Genomic DNA, 17,933 nt, shown 5'->3' with positions numbered 1-17,933 from the left:
AAACAAAAATACCAGGAAAGGGGGGGAAAAAGGCTTTTAAGGCTTTCCCTTTAAAATAAAAAGCAAACGTAGAGATTGGACTTCCAAAAAAGAAAGAAAGAAAGAAAAACAAAGACAAGCTCCAACAAAGCCAAAAAACCCAAATAGTTATTATCAAAAAAAGGTTAAAAAAATACAATAAAGCTGGTGAGGAGGGATAGCATGACTTAGGAAAAGTAAAAAGGGCACGCTGCACTTCGTTTGATTATCCGAGGCTCTTATTATAACTCTCTTCTCCAAAAACTTATCACCTTTTTTCCCCCTACGTTTCCACACCAGACTCCAGCTGTTGATAGAAACCCAGAAGAGCACCTGCAATAATACTCTTCCATGCTCTTCCCTCTATCTTATCAAATAGCAATGTCCTTGAAAAAAAAGTCTCAGTTCTTTCTTTCTCAGCTTTGTCTGGTCACAGGGAAATAGAATATTTTCAAACTTCTAGTTGGCAGTGTTACAAAGTTTCTTTGCTCTCACTTTCCCCCTCCTTTTCCAAGCAGGATATAATAAGAATAAAAAAGAAAAGATATTTTTTTTAAAAATGAAATAACTAAAGGGAGCCTCTAGCCTAAAATATTACAAAATCAAAAAGGAGAAGAAAAATAGATATAAATGAAAGAAACAGTCCAGTTTCAAAATACAAGATCATATATAGAAAATCCAGCAATGAGAAAAAACAAAACAAAATATTACTTTGACATTCTTGTTTAAAATCGCCGTTTAATCACTTCTGTCAAAACTTTTACAGATTCTTTCTTTTCCTTAGGGTGTCCTTTCAGATCTTAAAAAAAAAAAAAAAGTTCTCACCAAACTGGCACACTCTCTCTTTCTGCTCTCTTCCGTTTCGGAGCTGTCCCAATTTCAGCAGCTTTAATGGCTGCCTCTTTGCCGCTGGCAAGAAGAGCTTCTCCTGGATCTACCAGGGACTTTGCGGTATCCCTGGGATCGACAGGATGCGCTCTTCACTTTCACCGTCTCTTCGGGACGGTTTAGATCCGATAGGTTTAGATCTCAGACCTCCAAGATTGCATGCTGTATCGTCACGACGCCAGCTCCACCCTCCACCAAGACTTGAAATCTTGTTAAGGGGCAAAAAAAAATGGTGTTGGCCAAAGTATTTTCTGGTTTTTGTGGACTCTTCAGCTTCTGTTATTCTCAGTTGGTGGTGGTTCACAGAAAAAAAGCCTCCATAAGAGCAACGTATTTTAAAGGCCAGGAAACCTATATAAGAGGACAGGGGGTGGGGGGTGTCGTTGACATTTCTACGCAAAGCCGAAATGTACACAATCTAAGAAGAGAGGAGAAGGTTCTCCTCTTGTGTGCTTAAGAGCTTTCCATGTAAATGTCACAGACTGACTGGATCACTTCGGCTTCCTGGCTGTTGGACCTTCTTCATTGATGGCTTTCATCTCTATCCCCCCCAAGAGAAAGGGGCCTTCCTCCAGATGAGAGAAAATGAGCTTCCTCCTTCTGCCACCGGGCCAGTAAGAAACCAGAAGCCGGAAGATGTTTCCTTCGGCTTCCAGAAGACCAAGTCAGGCACCCTTTGAGATTTGATGCACAGGTATGAAATAGGCTGTACCTAGCCAGTAACTGTAACAGAGATCTTGGAGTCCTAGTGGACCATCATTTAAATATGAGCTAGCAGTGTGCAGCGGCAGCTGCCAAAAAAGGCCAACACAGCCCTACGTTGCATTAACATGTAATCAAGATCACATGAAGTGTTTAATACCACCTTATAATGCTTTTGCATCCACACCTGGTAGCCATGAAACAGAAAAGATAATTGAGACTCTAGAAAGAGTGCAGAGAAAAGCAACGAAGAAGATAAAAGGGCCTAGAGTCTAAATTATATGATGAGCGGTTGAGAGAGAGCCGAGCCTATTGAAGAGGATTGGGGGAACATGATCACTGTCTTCCAGCGCTTGATGGGTTGTCAGAGGGAAGAAGGAGTTGACGTATTCTCCAAAGCAGCAGAGGGCAGGAGAAGCAGCAGTGGGTGGAAGATCACAAGGACAGAACCAACTTAGAAGTAAAGATAACTTTTCTGACACTGAAAACAATCCATGGAATGGCTTTCCCCAGAATTGTGGATGTTCCATCACTGGAGGTTTTCAAGAAGAGATTGGACAACCATTTCTCCAGAACAGTATAAGGTCTCCTGTTTGAGGAAGCAATTGGAGTAGAAGATCTCCAAGGTCCGTTCCAGCCCTATGTTCTAAGGTGTGCCAGCTCAACCTGCCTGTTTATTCTTGGTTCAATGTGTTTTGTAAATCCAGAGAAGGAATTGGTCAGTATATAAGGAGTTCAGTTTTGGCAATTCTGAATGTGAAAGACACTTGTCTGAAATCCCAGAATTATCTGGATGACCACAGACAAAATGGAGATGGTTTGACCACCTTTATATCTCAGATTGATTCACTGTTGGATGATTATCCCGGATATTCGAAATTTGCTTCCTCCATGCCTCTCCGCACCCTCAACTACATCAGAAATTCTTTGCTATGGTTTCTTTCACAAATTCAGCGTCCAAAAACTAACTCCTGGGAGCTTTTCTACATTGTACAGTAGTCCCACGTTCTACAGCAAAAGACCTGCACAGCAAATGAGGGTTTTTGGATAGTCCCAGCGGCCAAGAAATTTTCTTTGTGCATTTAGAGTGGGGAAGAGCTCAGGGGTCTGGTTGTGAAAGACCATTTGATAGATCCTTATATAAAGTGAAGCAAAATTCCCAGGATCAGCTCAGAGCAGCCAAGTCCCTTGAGACTCCATTTCTCCTTACTTGAAGGCAAGAGGTACTTAAGAAAGGAGTGAACAGCTGTATAGGGTTATAATATAAATTTTATGCAAGCCAAAGAGAAGCAGCATTTCAATGACATATGAAGAATTTGTGCCAGGAGGGAAGGTCACATCACAGAACAGAGATGCTCATCCCCAGCGTCTGGTTCTGGTCAGGGTCTAAAGATTGCATCATAGCAACTGGACCAAACTTTGTTAATCTGAGACATTTCGTTGCTCATCCAAGCAATGTCTCAGATTAACAAATTTTGACCCAGTTGCTATGATTCAACCTATAGACACCTTTGGCCTGGATGACTGAGTCTTCATTGACATACTTTCTGATCAGTCCTTCCCCCTTTGGGTTACAAAAACCCTTCCTATTTTCCTAAGAGACATTCAATGGATAGTTGCACCAACATGGAAGCATTTCGAACTCATGTTCTGAATTATCAAAGGATCCTCCACAGTGTGTCTGGAAACTCTTTGCTCTTGTGGCAACGGCTTTCCTCTTTTTAATTTCCCTTATAGAGCAGCAGGCATCTAAACTGTCCTCTCTTTTTTCAATCCCCCTTCCCATTATCTTCTGAAATAGATTTTTGAATAATTTATTTAGATTTTGCTTTAGGATACTTGACGATTGCTTCTGTTCCTTGTATTAAAACCTTGTATGTCTCTTCACCCTATCTGTATTCCTTGTTTAATTTTTCTCTAACTCACTTTACATTTTTTTACTCTTAGATCTACTTCAGAAAGCTTAAGGGTTCCTCCTCCCCTCCGCTTTTGCCTAGTAACATGTTATATACTCCAGATTTGCGCCAGTAAAAACTGACTTCCGTGGTAGACACCTAAAGCCTCTTCTGCATTCCAGCCTTCAACATTTTCCTGCATGAGGACAACGTAGAAGTACAAAGAGCGCTAAAGAATATCATTTGAATCAACTCAAAAAGAGGCTACAGTATAGAATTCATATACAGTAGTATTTTGTGTACTGGAAGTAAAACCCTTGTTTTTCAAAAAGGAACACAAAGACACCCAAGGCTGAAAACATTAGAAGGCTCATTTTAAGGTTGGAGTGACGTAAATATTTTCCTTGACAATTTTATCGATAGCTGTAAAGCATAGAAGAATCATAATGAATGCACAGCAATGCTGGGTGACACATTTGTCTTTCAGCCCTTGAGAATCAGCTCTACAATGTGGCCTGAGGCGAGTGTTTAAAGATGTGTTGTTCTTTCCTCACATCATAAATACATCTACTGTGCAATTTACTACAATAGGTTGAATCTTTTGAGGGTGGGACCCAAGATACCATAACAACAACATACTCAGTAGGAAAAAAAAAACAGGGAACGTTAGCATGCGTCACCTCAATGAGCAAATAATTCTAAATTCCCAACCTCCAGACCACTTAGCTGTGATGTTCAGAGATTCTGCGGGAATCAGTGCACCAAAGTGAGGTGCAATAATACTGTCTAAAGTTGTCTCTGTGCGTCTTTGTCATCCTTATGACAAAAAAGTTCCTTTTGCTGCTGCTGCTGCTGCTGTAGTTGTTCCTGAGAGACAACCCCAGGAAACACACAAGTGCGGAATGGGACAACTTGCCACAACCAACTCAACTCCCCATGGGACAATGTTAACAATTCAACCATTTAAATAAAACAAAATAAAAATTGTCCCTCCTTTTCCATCCTTTGTTTAATGATCCTATTCCACCATTTCTTTGACATTGGTGTGACTCTTGTCCCGCAGCGAGTTGGCCGTGGCGAGAATCTCTGGGTTGCTCCAGAAGATCTACTGTGCTCTCACGCCATTCAGGGAGGAAAGGAGGCGGCCACAACCGATAAGGAGTTCCATAAATGAGAGGTCCCACATTTGGGGCTGCCCCATCACAAGGGCAAAGGCTACATCTTTTACCGTCTTTTACAAACGGGGTGTTGCCTTCTGCTAAAATTTAAACACATTAAAAAAATGTGGTGCCAGATTGCTTTACTTTTCTTTCAAATGCTTTGCCTCTATGCATGCTATGTAGAAGAGGGGTGGGCAACTATGGCCCTTTTATGATCTGTGGACCCCCCACTCCCAGAATTCCTGAGCCAGCTGTGCCAGTTGCTCTCCCCTGCCCCAGAAGGGGAAGCAAAAAAAAAAGTATACTACTTCGAGGACCCTGAATAAGTTGAGAGTGCCTATTATGCTCCAGTGGGGGCTCTGATCAGATAACACATTAGACTCCAGTGATTCCCAAAACAACTGCAATGTTTTGCTTAACAACCATGGCAAAAAAGGTTGTAAAATCAGGTGGGACTCCTTTAGCAATCACCTTGCTTAGCAACAGAAATTATGATCCCAACTGTAGCCATAAGTTGAGGACTACTGGTATTTAACTCTAAATTATGTTTACCAGTCTTTGGAAGGGATTCAGATTTAAATATGAGGGATTAAGACTTAAACATGAGCCAGCAGTGCATGGCAGCATCAAAAAAAGCTTATATAAACAGAAGCATAGGATCAAAAATCACATGCAGTATTAGTACTTTACAAAGCCTTAGTAAGTCCACACCTGGGATACAGTTAAGTATTGCTCAGTTAAATGGTAGCACTTCATGGTGTTATTGGTGCCATGTTATTGGCATTAGAAGTATTCATACTCCTTTATAAAACCTGAGTTAGACTACACCTGGAATACTGCATCCAGTTTTGATCACCACATTACAAAAAGATGTTGAGACTTTGGAAGAAGTTCAGAGAAGAGCAACTAAGATGATTTAAGGCCTGGAGACTAAAATATATAAAGAGAAAGTTGCAGGATTTGGGTTTAGCTAGTCTAGAGAAAAGAAGGATTAAGGATAACATGAAGCACTGTTCCATTATTTGAGGGGCTGCCCCAAAGAAGAGTGAGGTGTGTTTGTGTCAATCTATTCTACAAAGCACCTGAAAGCAGGACAAGAAACAAAGGATGAAAACTAATCAAGGAGAGAAGCAACCAAGAATTAGGGAGAAATTTCTTAACGGCGAGAACAATTAATCAGTGGGATGGCTTGCCTTCAGAAGTTGTAGGAGCTCCATCACGGGAGGTTTTTAAGAAGAGACTGGACAGCCACTTGTCTGAGATGGAATAGGTTCTCCTGCTTAAGCAATGGGTTGGACTAGAAGACCTCCAAGGTCCCTTCCAGTTCTACTCTGATCAAGATTCCAACCACATCCGCTTTGAACCTTCATTCTTTCCATCTCTGTCCCTGGACTTGCAAAAATGTTAAGTATTCTCCCACCCCCATTGAGTGCGGCTGAGACAATCTTTGTCCGCTGGGATGAATTAAGATCAATATAAAATTTGGCTAAATTGAACACAATCTGGGCAAACTATTCTTCCTCTGATTTTGCAGGCAATCCGAAAGAAAACTAATCCCAGAATCTGCTGTCATCATATGGCCAATGAGGAGGATTCTCAGCCATGGAGTTGAGGTGGGGGTCATCTTGAACTCAAGATGGTTGCAATGGCAAAAGAAGGCAGAACCGACCTTCGAATGGCAATAGCCAAGGGGGTGGAAACTCTGCTGCTGCTCCCATCTTGCATCAAAGCTCAGCTGGTGGAAAAGAGACTTGGATCACGTTCCCATCTGCTCCAACTGACCAATGATGGAAACCAGTCTTCCAAGTGGAGCTGGGATCCAGTCTTCTGTAATTCGTAACTATCATAGCCATAGGCTCAATACATGTGGAAAACCTTAGGCTAGAATTAAATCATGGCTTAAATCATGGCTATTAAATCATGATTGCTACTGTGAGAAGCCTTCCAGAAAAAGAAAAGCTAAAAGACATTAATGAGTGGAATCTAGAACAAGATATGGCCTAAAACAATTCAATATAGCTCTTTTCTCATGGTAATAATGAGGTATTTATAAGACATTGTGGAGTTCCTTTTTCTATCCGTTCAGGTGAGAATTTTTCATTGCTGATTGTTAAAAGCTCAAAGTGTGACAATTTATTCTCATTTCACTGACATTACTGAATGCTGCACAAACAATGACTTTTAATCCAAGAATAATTCTAAGGCAGCTCTCTCTGGGTAGATGAGGCATGCTATTAAAATAATCAGGCCTTCTGTTCCATGCAAGGAACCGTGGAAAATATTGGTTTGCTCTTGAAAAAGCTGCTATCAGAAAGAATAATTTCAACAGGACACCCATTTCTATTCAAAAAGCAATTCATCATTTATTCCAGTAATAATTATCTACACACATTAAACATGAATTATGTTAAGACTTCATAATAGACATCTTATATACAATACTTTTACTGGGGTGACTTCTGGATTTTTTTTTTAAATTGCTGCTTGGAAATTGGTTATTTGCTCTGCCCAAGTTATATTTACACTAGTGAAGGGAATTAAAGGTCTAAATAAAATGTAAAACATCTGAATTTCAAAAATAATTTCTGTTAGTTCAATTAACAAGAAAAGCCATGTGAATCTGCAGAGAAATATGAAATTGTATGCACAGCCAATGAGCTGCCTCTTTGCACTGTTTCCTGCTAATTCCATCTTGTTCTTTGTTCATTGAAATCTGTTCAGAAATTATAAAATGGAACCTGCTAAGGCACGACCCCAGCATTTCTCAACCTCTGCACCATTTGGGGGATAGGGGGTGGACTTCAACTCCCAGAATCCCCCAGCCAGCTATGGTTGAGGCTGAGAAAAGCTGCACTCCATAACTAAGATGTGGTAAGAAATTGTGAGCAATTCTTAAACGAATGGCTTCAACTTAGCACATAGAAACATGAGAAATGCTCCAGTGCTGTGCAATGCCCAACATTTTCCATAGGATAGTATCAAGGAAAGACTTCAGGATCAGACATTCTTTTCTAATTCGTTTGCCAGTAAAAAACACATTCGCTTGAATGTAGGGTCTTCTTTACGGCTCTAAGATAACATTGACAACTATATACTTTCAATTAAAAAAACGTTGATAACTGAGTGAGAAATCCCTTTTCCAACATAGTCCATGCTTCCTTCAATTTCCTTTCAATAGGCTCAACAGTTTTATTTGGAGATTAGTTTTAAAAATTGCAACTTTATTGACTTGGTTGGTCTGTAGCAAAGCGTCCAGCCACTGACTCAAGGCCACAAGAAAACTGAATAGTCAATGGCAGTCATCAATGTCTCTTTAGAGCTTCATCATGTTTTATAAAATACAATCAGTGCATTCTTAGCATGAAGCCATTTTGCAACATGCAATTACTGTACCAAAAGATCATAGACTAGAAAAAAAATCAATTTGTTGTCTTACTATCAGAAAGTCTAGACCAGAAGCTACTGTGCCAAAATACATTCTGATATGTTGTAAACGAAACATTATGCTAATAAAATCTATCAAATGCACATTTTTTTAAAAAAAATAACCATATAAAGACTGTCAGAAAGATTCCTGTTTTTAAGATTTCTTTACTTCCTGTCGGGTTCTGCAGCCCACTGGATTAGACAAAGGACCAAAAGATGTCTTGGGATGCGAGTCTTTCAAAGTCGTGAGTCTTTAAAGTAGCCAGGACAAGATGCAGCTTCTTTAAAGAGCTGTACAGGTGGGAGATATAAAGCCCCCCCACATGTTCCAGCCCCCCCCCCTTTCTGCTTGAATTTAAAGCAATTTGAGCACCCTAAATGTCTGCCTTTTTCCTTTAAATGCCGATCAAAATAAAGTCATTCCTTTCTCTTTAAGTTAATAATTCAAATACTAAGATTTCTTTCCTCTCTCTCCCCTATATGTTCTCCTAAATTTTGTTTTCCAAGTTGAGGTAATTAAAACGAATGGATCCTTAGGATCAGGAGAATGGCATACAGGAAAAAAAAACACCCATTTTTGTTTTAATTTCCAACAAATGCTTAAATCCAGACTTTAGAGCAGGTGCCCATATCCAAAAGAAAGGCCTTTCTTCTCTTCCACTCCACCCTGGACCTTCCCTGTAGGAATCTGCAAAGGGAATGAAAAACCAGTAGGCAGCAACACATGTGCTTGCACCAAAAATTCAGAATCCACTTGGCATGTGGAATCAGTCTTAATTCAGGGCAGAAAAGGGCCACACGCATTGCATGTTACATTCCCATCAGCTGTAGAACTGTAGATGTTGGTGTGTAACTGCCGCTTCCAGCCATCTTAAACTTGCCAAGGTTGAGAAATATTGCCCTGCAGTAATAAAATGTGACTTTATTTCACACCGTAGCCTATCTAAGAAAGAGGGAAAAAAGGCTTTGAAGTAGATTTCCCTCCTCATTTCAGAAGGGACATAATATGAGACCCTGAAAAACAATTGAAAATTAGGAATGATTAGTCTAAAAGGAAAAACTGGTCCCCTTTAGCGTTTTACAGAAAACTGTGTTCCACAAAGACAAAACCTAAGAACGCCACAGTATTACTTGCTTGCTTTTTCACCAGAACAGTGTTTCTCAACCTCCGCAACATTAAGATGGGGTGGACTACAACTCCCACAATTCTCCAGCCCAGCAAACCAGGGAATGAAAGTCCAGATATCTTAAAGCTGCCAAGATAAAAGAAATACCGCCCCTGGTGCAGTGTTTCTCAACATTGGCAACTTTAAGATGGATAGACTTCAACACCCAGAATTCCCCAGGCTTGCTGGAAGTCTACCTGCCTTAAAGTCGCAAAGGTTGAGAAACTCTGCCCTGAGCATGCTTGCAGTGATGCCACTTTGTTGAAAAGGTGCTCTGGATATAAAACTGCTGAAATAAGGGGAGGTTGGCTGGCCTTAAAATTGCTGGGATCATTGCAGGGATGGGATTCAGCCAGTTTGCACTAGTTCGGGCAAATCAGATCTTAATTTTACATCTGGTTCGGTGAACCATTAGTTCTGATGACCGGTTGGCCCCGCCCCACCCCATCCCACCCAGGAGTCCCCAAAAGGCCTCTTTTGGATCCCAGGTAAGTGCAGGGGGGGTGTGGAGCCCGGGGAGGTGGAAAACAGGCCTCCCAGAGGCTCGTGGAGAGTGAAAACGGGCCTATTTCCGGCCTTCAGAGCACCTCTGGAGCCCGTGAATAACAGGCCCTCTACAGCCCGTTTTCACTCCCAGGGTGGTGCAGGACTAGGCCACACCCACCATGGCCACGCCCACCCAACAACCAGGCAGAGAACCGGTTGTTAAATTATTTGGAGCCCACCACTGGATCATTGCACCACATTTTACAAGGAACTAATCACAGTTCAAATTGACTTAGTCCCTCCCTCCAACGTTTGCATGGAGGAGATCAGCAGCTTGACACAGATGATGTACTGGTTGTAGTTCTGGTGAAAAGTATTTATTTAAATGATCATTGAGCACACCTGATAGGTTACAAATCATGGCGCTATGGAGCCCCAGGTACGCACACCCTACATGCGTGCAGGATCTTTGTACCTTTCACTGGAACAATGGCCACAAGGAGGACAGCCACCTCATGAAGCTTGGGTGGAAGACGCATCGACACTCCAGGGAGGCACAGATGGCGCCTGGAGGTATATACCAGTCTCTTAAGATAGACAAGCATTTTCATTTTGGGAAAGAAAAGCAAACACTGGAAAGAAAAACAAACACTGAAAGAAGGATAAATTATATCGACAATTCTTGGAATTCAATAGTGACTGTTTTTTTCCCCCCTTCTACTCCTCCATGGCCCTATAGGAAGGAAGGAAGGAAGGAAGGAAGGAAGGAAGGAAGGAAGGAAGGAAGGAAGGAAGGAAGGAAGGAAGGAAAGGGAAGGAAGGAAGGAAGGAAGGAAGGAAGGAAGGAAGGAAGGAAGGAAGGAAGGAAGGAAGGAAGGCAACCTTGTTTTTAGCAGCTCAACTTCTTCCATTAATGGCATCAAAGAGCAACTTATCCAGTTGAAGAATGAATCCCCAATTCCCACTTTGACCTATCACCACATATTAAAGGGTTTTGTTTTGCAGGGCACAGCAAAAGTTACTCATCTTTGTATCGAAGTGCCTAATGGATAGTTATTTTTAATCAAGGTCAACTCGCATTACTTTTCCAAACAATAGATTTCCTTCATCAATACTTATTGACATAACTGGGCATAGTGGATAGTGCCTGAGGAATGAAGACACTCTGTGTCTTGCTACAGAAAAGCAACTTATTGGCAAGACAATAATTCTAACACTATTTGTATTGAATTATCATTAGAATTTAATAGAAACATTTCCTTGTGCCGTTCTGGGAAGATTACAGAACTGAGATGAACCAGCTGTTAATACTTTGCTTTGAAAGACGCACCGATCATTTTGAGACGCTCTAGTTTGGTCTTAACACTGAAAATTTAGTCCTTGCAGAAATAGGTACTTCTTTTTCGGGAAACCAGTAAAGATTGAGGCAAAAATGTCTTTGCATTGAACTGCAAACCCGATGCCTCCTTTATAAAAGGATACAAACTCTATCAAATGCAACAACTAAAGAATATTAATGGCATCCTTTCTGCCCACCCCCCTATGAATATTCGTACTTGATTTAATTGGTTTCTCTTAAAATCAATATATTAAAAACCACCTTTAACTCTGCAGTAGTGAGGAACAGCGTTAGAATATGCAACATCTTAACGGTGAATGGCAGATAATTCATAGTCATAGCCATTTCTGCCACGTTACAAACAATTCCAGGAGGATTTGCACCTTGTCTGAGATTATTATTACCAAATGTTAAGTGTTAATGGGGCAGTACAGGTCAGTTTCAACCAATCCTCACTGACTAGCAGATCTAAAATCCTTTGGCCGCCAAGATCCGGTCTTCATGGAGAGAAGCCCACTAAATTCAACCCCGCGCTTGGCTGAACGCAGCTTCAGGGCACACTTTCCTTGGCATCAGCTGGGGGTGGATTTAGGCTCGGGCTCAGCAGGAGCAGTTCCCGCAGCCTTTCACACTGTTGATGATTTCTTCTTGCAGTTTCTTCCTTTCCTCCTCTTTGGACATGTGATGGTTTCTCTCCTCCCACCTCTCACTGGTGCTTCTGTTCAGCATCCGGCTGCTCTGAGTGTGCCACATCTCGTAGTAGAGGCTGTTGGGGCTGGTAAGCAGGTCAATATGCTTGCCACGCTCTGCAACTTTGCCCTGTTTCAAAAAAAATCAGAAGTCCATGATTACACGGCACGGCTTCTCTGGAACGAGGAGAGGCCCCCACCTGTCTTAGGAGAACCTACCGGACCAGCGTGGGTTCACATTGGAAAGGAGCAACAGCAGCAGCACTTGGACTTGTATACCGCTTCACGGGGCTTTCCAGCCCTCTCCAAGCGGTTTACAGAGTCCGCCTCTTGCCCCCAACAATCTGGGCCCTCATTTTACTGACCTTGAAATGGACGGAAGGTTGAGTCAACCTTGAGCCAGTCAGGATCGAACGGCTGGCAAGGAACAGTGAGTTAGCCTGCAATGTGGCATTCTGACCACTGCGCCACCACAATTTGGCCTTAGATTGAGCATCATGGTGAAAACATCGGTGGATTTCCAGCTAGAGGGCTGCACACTTCTACAAATGTATGAACCCTTCTATCCAAACCCTTCTACCCTGAGATCTCTCACTCATACCGGTAATAAGCCAACCATAGTTTACAGGTAGTCCTTGACTTATAACAGTTAGTTTAGTGATTGTTCAAAGTTACAATGGCACTGAAAAGAAGTTACTTATGACTGTTTTTCACACTTAGGACCATTGCAGCATCCCTGTGGTCACGTCGTCAAAATTTGGATGCGTGGCAACTGACTCATATTTATGACAGTTGCTCTATCCCAGGGTCACGTGATCAACTTTTGGGACCTTCTGACAAGCAAAGGCAACGAGGAAGCCGGATTCCCTTAACAGCCGTGTGACTAACTTACCAAACGTGGCAAGAAAAATGTCGTAAAATGGGGCAAAACTCAATTTTAATCATAAGTTGAGGACTCCCTGTATTGCAGTACTTGTTACTCTAGAATAGGGCAAGAACCATTCCCCCCCACCCTCAATCTTTCTCAAAATCTTACAGTCATAGAAGCTAGGGAGTGTTTGGATTAACATTTGCTTCCTTTTGTTATTGTGGGATGTATGTTAGGGTGTTTTGTAAAAAAAAAAAAAAATGCTCATTTTCTGCGAGGGACAAAATTTGGGGAAGGCTGGTTCCTTGGGTTGGATCTTGCCTACTACAACCTGCGTGTGTTTCCCAAGGCGCCAGGCTACATTTCCAACTACCTACTAAGCATCTCTTTTCATTGCAGATGATACCAACAGTGGTGGGACTCATCTCCGGGGGGAGGGGGGTGAATCTGTCTACCGAGATGAGGTGGACCGGTTGCTTTCGTGGTGTGGAGACAACAACTTGGTCCTCAACACCAATAAGACCAAGGAGCTTACAGTGGACTATAGAAGGAACAGACCAGACATCCAGCCCTGGCTTATCCATGGAGACCGAGTGGAGCAAGTGGCCAGTTTTAAGTTTCTGGGTGTTGCCCTAAAAGAGGACCTGACCTGGGGGGCTCACATTGCAGCTGTGGTTAAAAGGGCCCGGCAGAGATTATACTAGCTGAGGCTTCTCAGGAAGCAACAACTGAATGAAAAACTACTGGTGACCTTCTACCGCGGCACCAGAGAGAGGATCTTAACTTACTGCACACCTGTGTATGGTTTGCCAATTGCACAGGGGCAGATAGGACAGCACTCCAGAGGGTTAAAGTCATTGCCCAGAGGATCCTGGGTCACCCTTTGGAAGAGCTAGTAGTTCCTGCTGCCTTAGGAAAGTTCAAAACATCCTCAAAGATCCATCTCATCCTGGGCACCCATTTTTTTTTTTGAACTATTACGATCTGACAGACGGTACAGGATAATAAAAACAGGGACAAATAGGCTGAAAAACAGCTTCTATCCCAGGGCAATAGCTCTTTTGAATTATGCTGTATTGGTGTTGGTGCGGTGTTGCAAGTTTTCGGTTCAATGTGTGGAGGGTGAAGGATGTGCGTTTGTGTTTATTTTCATGCTCATGATGTGCACTGAAGATGGGTGTTTGATTTCGTTGTACGAGGCGCAATGACAATAAACTTAAACTCTTTTCGGTAGATTTGAGGGATTCAGCAACGTCTATCCAAAATCTGTGCTGGAGCATGGGGGGGCGGGGGAAACAGGAAGGTTTGCTGTTAAGAGAGTAGATGGCTATCAGGTCCTGTTTCCAGAATGTTTCCTTTCAACGGCTCTTTTCTTATAATCCATGAACATTGTCCCTATTCAGCCGGAGTTCAGCTTGTGTGTAACAGCCAAGATTATGGGAGGGGTGTTGGTGAGTCTTTCCAGTTCTTGCTGTTCTTTTTTATGAGGACATGAGAGGAGCCCCGGCTTTCACCCTTTCCTCTTGGTCCATGGACTTTCCATGCAGCATAGCTGTGAGAAGAAAGGGTGTGGACCACCTAGTAGAGAACTAAACGGTTGGAGACTGAAGGTGGGCGTTCACACCGTTCTACTTTTGCTCCAGGAAATTCACCTGTTAAAAACAGGCAACCCCTCCCCAAACGAAAGAGCTTGGGAAAGAGACTCCTTCCCTCACCTGTTCCTTCATGGAGGCCTGATCTCAGAACACCCAGTGGTTACAGGTTGCCCAAGAAAAATCAGAAGCGGGTGGGAATGGCCTTGGATCTTTTGACCTCCCACATAAAAACTGAGCTATGAAGCAGTAAAAATGGTCCTAGTCATGGATAAAACTGCTTTTTGGAAGGGCACCAAAGCAGAGGAACAGACCAATCAACTCGTTCAGGGCAGGATCAAGGAAGCAAGAAGTACTTCAATCTCATAAGGCATATTAAGTATAAATAAACGGAGAATACAGAAGGTATCTCCGAAACTCATTGACTGGGGGTTTCTCAGAACACTCCCCAATTCTGAGGTTGCCTGGACGGAGTTGCTAGCAGCCATATTCTTCTCTCTTGGTTGTTTATGGATAGATTTCCATCTGTAAATCTCCCAGGCTCTCTACATTCTCTCCCATAAGGCTGACCCATCTGAATTGTTGGCTTTTTGTTTCTTTTTTTTCAAATTTTCTGCACTCCCTTTTCAAAATGGCTGAGTGGTGCGTGATCTACCAGAAGGGTAAGCTCTAAAACAACCTTCAGAGGAAGTGATCTACAGGGCTTTACCAAAGCAGGGGGAAATAGTGCGGTGACCGCGTAGATGTGTATTAAGTCTGTCTCCGAAAGCAACAGATGATTGCCTCAAAATGACAGGTTTCTATTAGAGGAAGGAGATGCGGATATTCCAAAAACCTTTAAAAACTTTTGGGAAGAATTTCTATCTCTGCCTTTTCCAATGTCTGGAGGTTACAGTGACATCAGAAGCAACAGTTTTGATTTAAACTTCTGATTTATAATTGAAGCTTGCAGCTTCACAACATCTGTTGGGTGAACACAGTGCTAAATCAACGGGACTCTTATCCACATTATCCACATTTCTCTTTTGCTTTCAATCATTTTTTTTCAAAAAAACATCAAGCTCACAATAGGTCAGTCTTAATTTACAATTCATTGGTTAAAAAAAAGAACCCTGATGCGTTTGAAGAAGACAGCATGCATTCCCAGCAGTTTTAGAGGAATAGAAAGCTTCTTATATAGCAATGGAACTGAATAGATTGTCTTCACTGTGTGTGTATTTTATATAAATCAACTACTGATTCAGAGTTTTATTGTATCCCAAACTACAAATATTTATGCTGAACTGGGAAGAGATCATAGAAGAGGTTGTTCAGCCTTTTCACCTTACCTCCTAATTTATTTTAATATTTTCTTCCTGTCTTTCTTTAGCTGGGCTGATGCATAACAGTTTGAGCTATCTGTTTTCTAAGAAACCAGCATTTATGAGACAGCTGGGAGCCAGGCAAGCATGAAGCCAACTCACTGAGCTCATCACAGCATTTCTACTCTACAAGAGTTCACAAAGGCAAGATATTTAAGGGGGCCTAAGCATTCTCCGGCATTTCATTATTACTAATGAGCCAGCTCAATTGGGCCTTTTAAAAAGTCCAGTAACAATGATATAATGGCCCTATTAGGCCAATACCTTACAATAGTTAAATTTCTTTCATACAATGGTCACATAAAACGCAAATATGAAATCATGGAGGTGGCCAGAGGAAGAATGTTTGGGAAGGATGGCCAGAGGCAGCTTCATCCAAGGTATTTTTTTTAAGACAAATGCTTTGAGCCCCTAATGCATCTTATTTGTTGCTTGTTTTCTTCTTCTCCAAGTAATACAATGCTCAGTTTGTGTTTAACTTATTTAGAGGAGCATAATGGGACAACCTGCTGCAGGGCAATTCAACAATTCCAATTAATTATTTAAAATAATTTTAAAAAATAATTTTAATTTTTGTCATTCAGATTTCATTTTATCCATTTATTTTGCATCCTTTCTTTAATGATTCTGTTCCACCATTTCCTCAATGTTAGTGTAACTCTTGTCCTGCAGTGAGTCGGCCATGGCGAGTTGGCCCCCAACAATCTGGCCTTGAGGCTGAGTCAACTTTCAGCCCCCTCAGAATCGAACTTCAAGTTGTGGGCAGAGTTAGCCTGCAATGCTGCACTCTAACTAGTGTGCCATCGCAGATCCTTTCATATACATAACATGTAAAAGGAGATGACAAGCGAATCCACATTTACGCTTTGCTGGAAGTTATTCACTTAGCACACAGAATTATTAGTTAGTTATTAGTAACACACTCGCAAATACCTTGCAGGTAATAAAAGTCTGTTCATTTCATAATAGATAAGAAACATAATGATCAGCTAAATGTTCAGGAAGCGGTAATAAAATAAGTAAACCCAAACCAAGGGGTTTATTCATTATTAAAAGAAAACTCAAAAAGAAAAATGTGGCCAACCCGCTTGATGGCTTCAGAGCCAGGAGGAAGGGGACAATCCCATTATTAAAAGGGACATTTCTGAATCTACTGTCCCACAGAGACAGTAGGGACTGAGTAGTTCTAGAGGAAAGTATGTTCTTCCATATGGGATGCTGTTAAAACAGTAATGGGTGGTTCCTATCTAGATTCAGCCTTTAAGAATTGAGCTTTTCAGGAACGCCAACAAAATCATTTTGATAGCCTTCATGGAGACTAGAAAATCTGGTGAAAGACCAGATGGCAGCGGCTTCTCTCAAACAGCCTTCAACTGGCACTAGAGGAAGATATCAGGAAACATCTATGGAGATTCTCAGTCACCCAGGTCATACTTGTCCCAAAGATGCTTTTTCAGAACTGAAGAAGCTTCTTGGTTGAGAAGCGAAACGTCTTCAAGGAAAAACAAAGTCCAATTGCCTTTTGAAAAGGGGCAACTTTGGGGCATCAGTAAATACATCAAGCACCGAGCACCTGGGAAGGAGAGCAATTTGAACCTAACTCCTGATTTACGACTAGTTGTTTAGCTGCAAGGGCCCTGGAAAGAGTGCTTCGTGGCCTGCAATGCCTTCCCAGCCATTGCAAAAGGCCCCTCCCCCTCCCCAAGTCATGTGTGAAGGCTCACATTTACAAGCAGCTGCTAAGTGCATCCTCCTCATCGCAGGTTCTCTTTTTACAATCTTCTCTGGGGGCTTCCCAGAAAGTCAACGGGGAAGTTGGTGAGGGAAGGTTGCAAGCGGAGGGGGTGGAGAGGAGCCGAAATCTTTCAGAGGGCTGTAGAAATGCTTGAGAAGGGCTGCCTGCTGAAACCCTTCCAGCAGGCAGCTCTTGGGGAGCAAAAGGGCCGGCTGTCAGTGGCTTTCGGCCTCGTGGAACTGACATCCTTCAACGGGCGGCTTTTCTCTCCATCTGCTTAAGGTCCTGGGAGATCACTCGATGATTGCAAGAGAGCGTTGCTGGGACTGTGATCCCTGGGCTGAACGGTCACGGGGGCAACTTGTTTAGCCGCTGCTTTGCTCAACCACCAAGATTCTGGTCCCAACTGTGGTCGTTAAGTTGGTTTGGCGTGATTTTTAACGTTCACCGTCTTCCTCTTTTAATGGCAATCATCACAATACAATTTCCAGCTTTTTTTCCTTACTCGGACCCAAAGTCACACTTAGTGCCCCTTTCTAATTTACTAAGATTGCTAAAATGGCAAAGTGAGAGAGACAGAAATATTGGGATACTGGGGGGTTTTTTGC

At 42.2% G+C, this 17,933-nt stretch overlaps 1 protein-coding gene and 1 long non-coding RNA gene across 3 annotated transcripts in view; one reads left to right on the top strand and one right to left on the bottom strand.

Annotated features, from left to right (window-relative positions):
- Positions 1–17,933, top strand: part of LOC148124756 (uncharacterized) — an 801,081-nt gene that overhangs the window by 610,451 nt on the left and 172,697 nt on the right. The window lies entirely within an intron of this gene.
- The window catches only part of ABCB7 (ATP binding cassette subfamily B member 7), a 72,800-nt gene continuing 65,827 nt past the window's right edge, over positions 10,961–17,933 (bottom strand). For both annotated transcript variants that reach the window (XM_026703115.2, XM_087940870.1), the window contains one exon: positions 10,961–11,899. In XM_026703115.2, coding sequence (XP_026558900.1) covers positions 11,681–11,899 — 219 coding nt within the window. In that variant the 3' untranslated portion in view covers positions 10,961–11,680. The remainder of the gene's footprint in view (positions 11,900–17,933) is intronic.

The sequence above is a fragment of the Pseudonaja textilis genome, chromosome 12 (assembly GCF_049901715.1).
Source record: "Pseudonaja textilis isolate UNSWEBS1 chromosome 12, rPseTex1.2, whole genome shotgun sequence".
Classification (NCBI taxonomy): Eukaryota; Metazoa; Chordata; class Lepidosauria; order Squamata; family Elapidae; genus Pseudonaja; species Pseudonaja textilis.
Note: the sequence above shows the minus strand (reverse complement) of the source record. Positions and strands in the feature narration are given on the sequence as shown.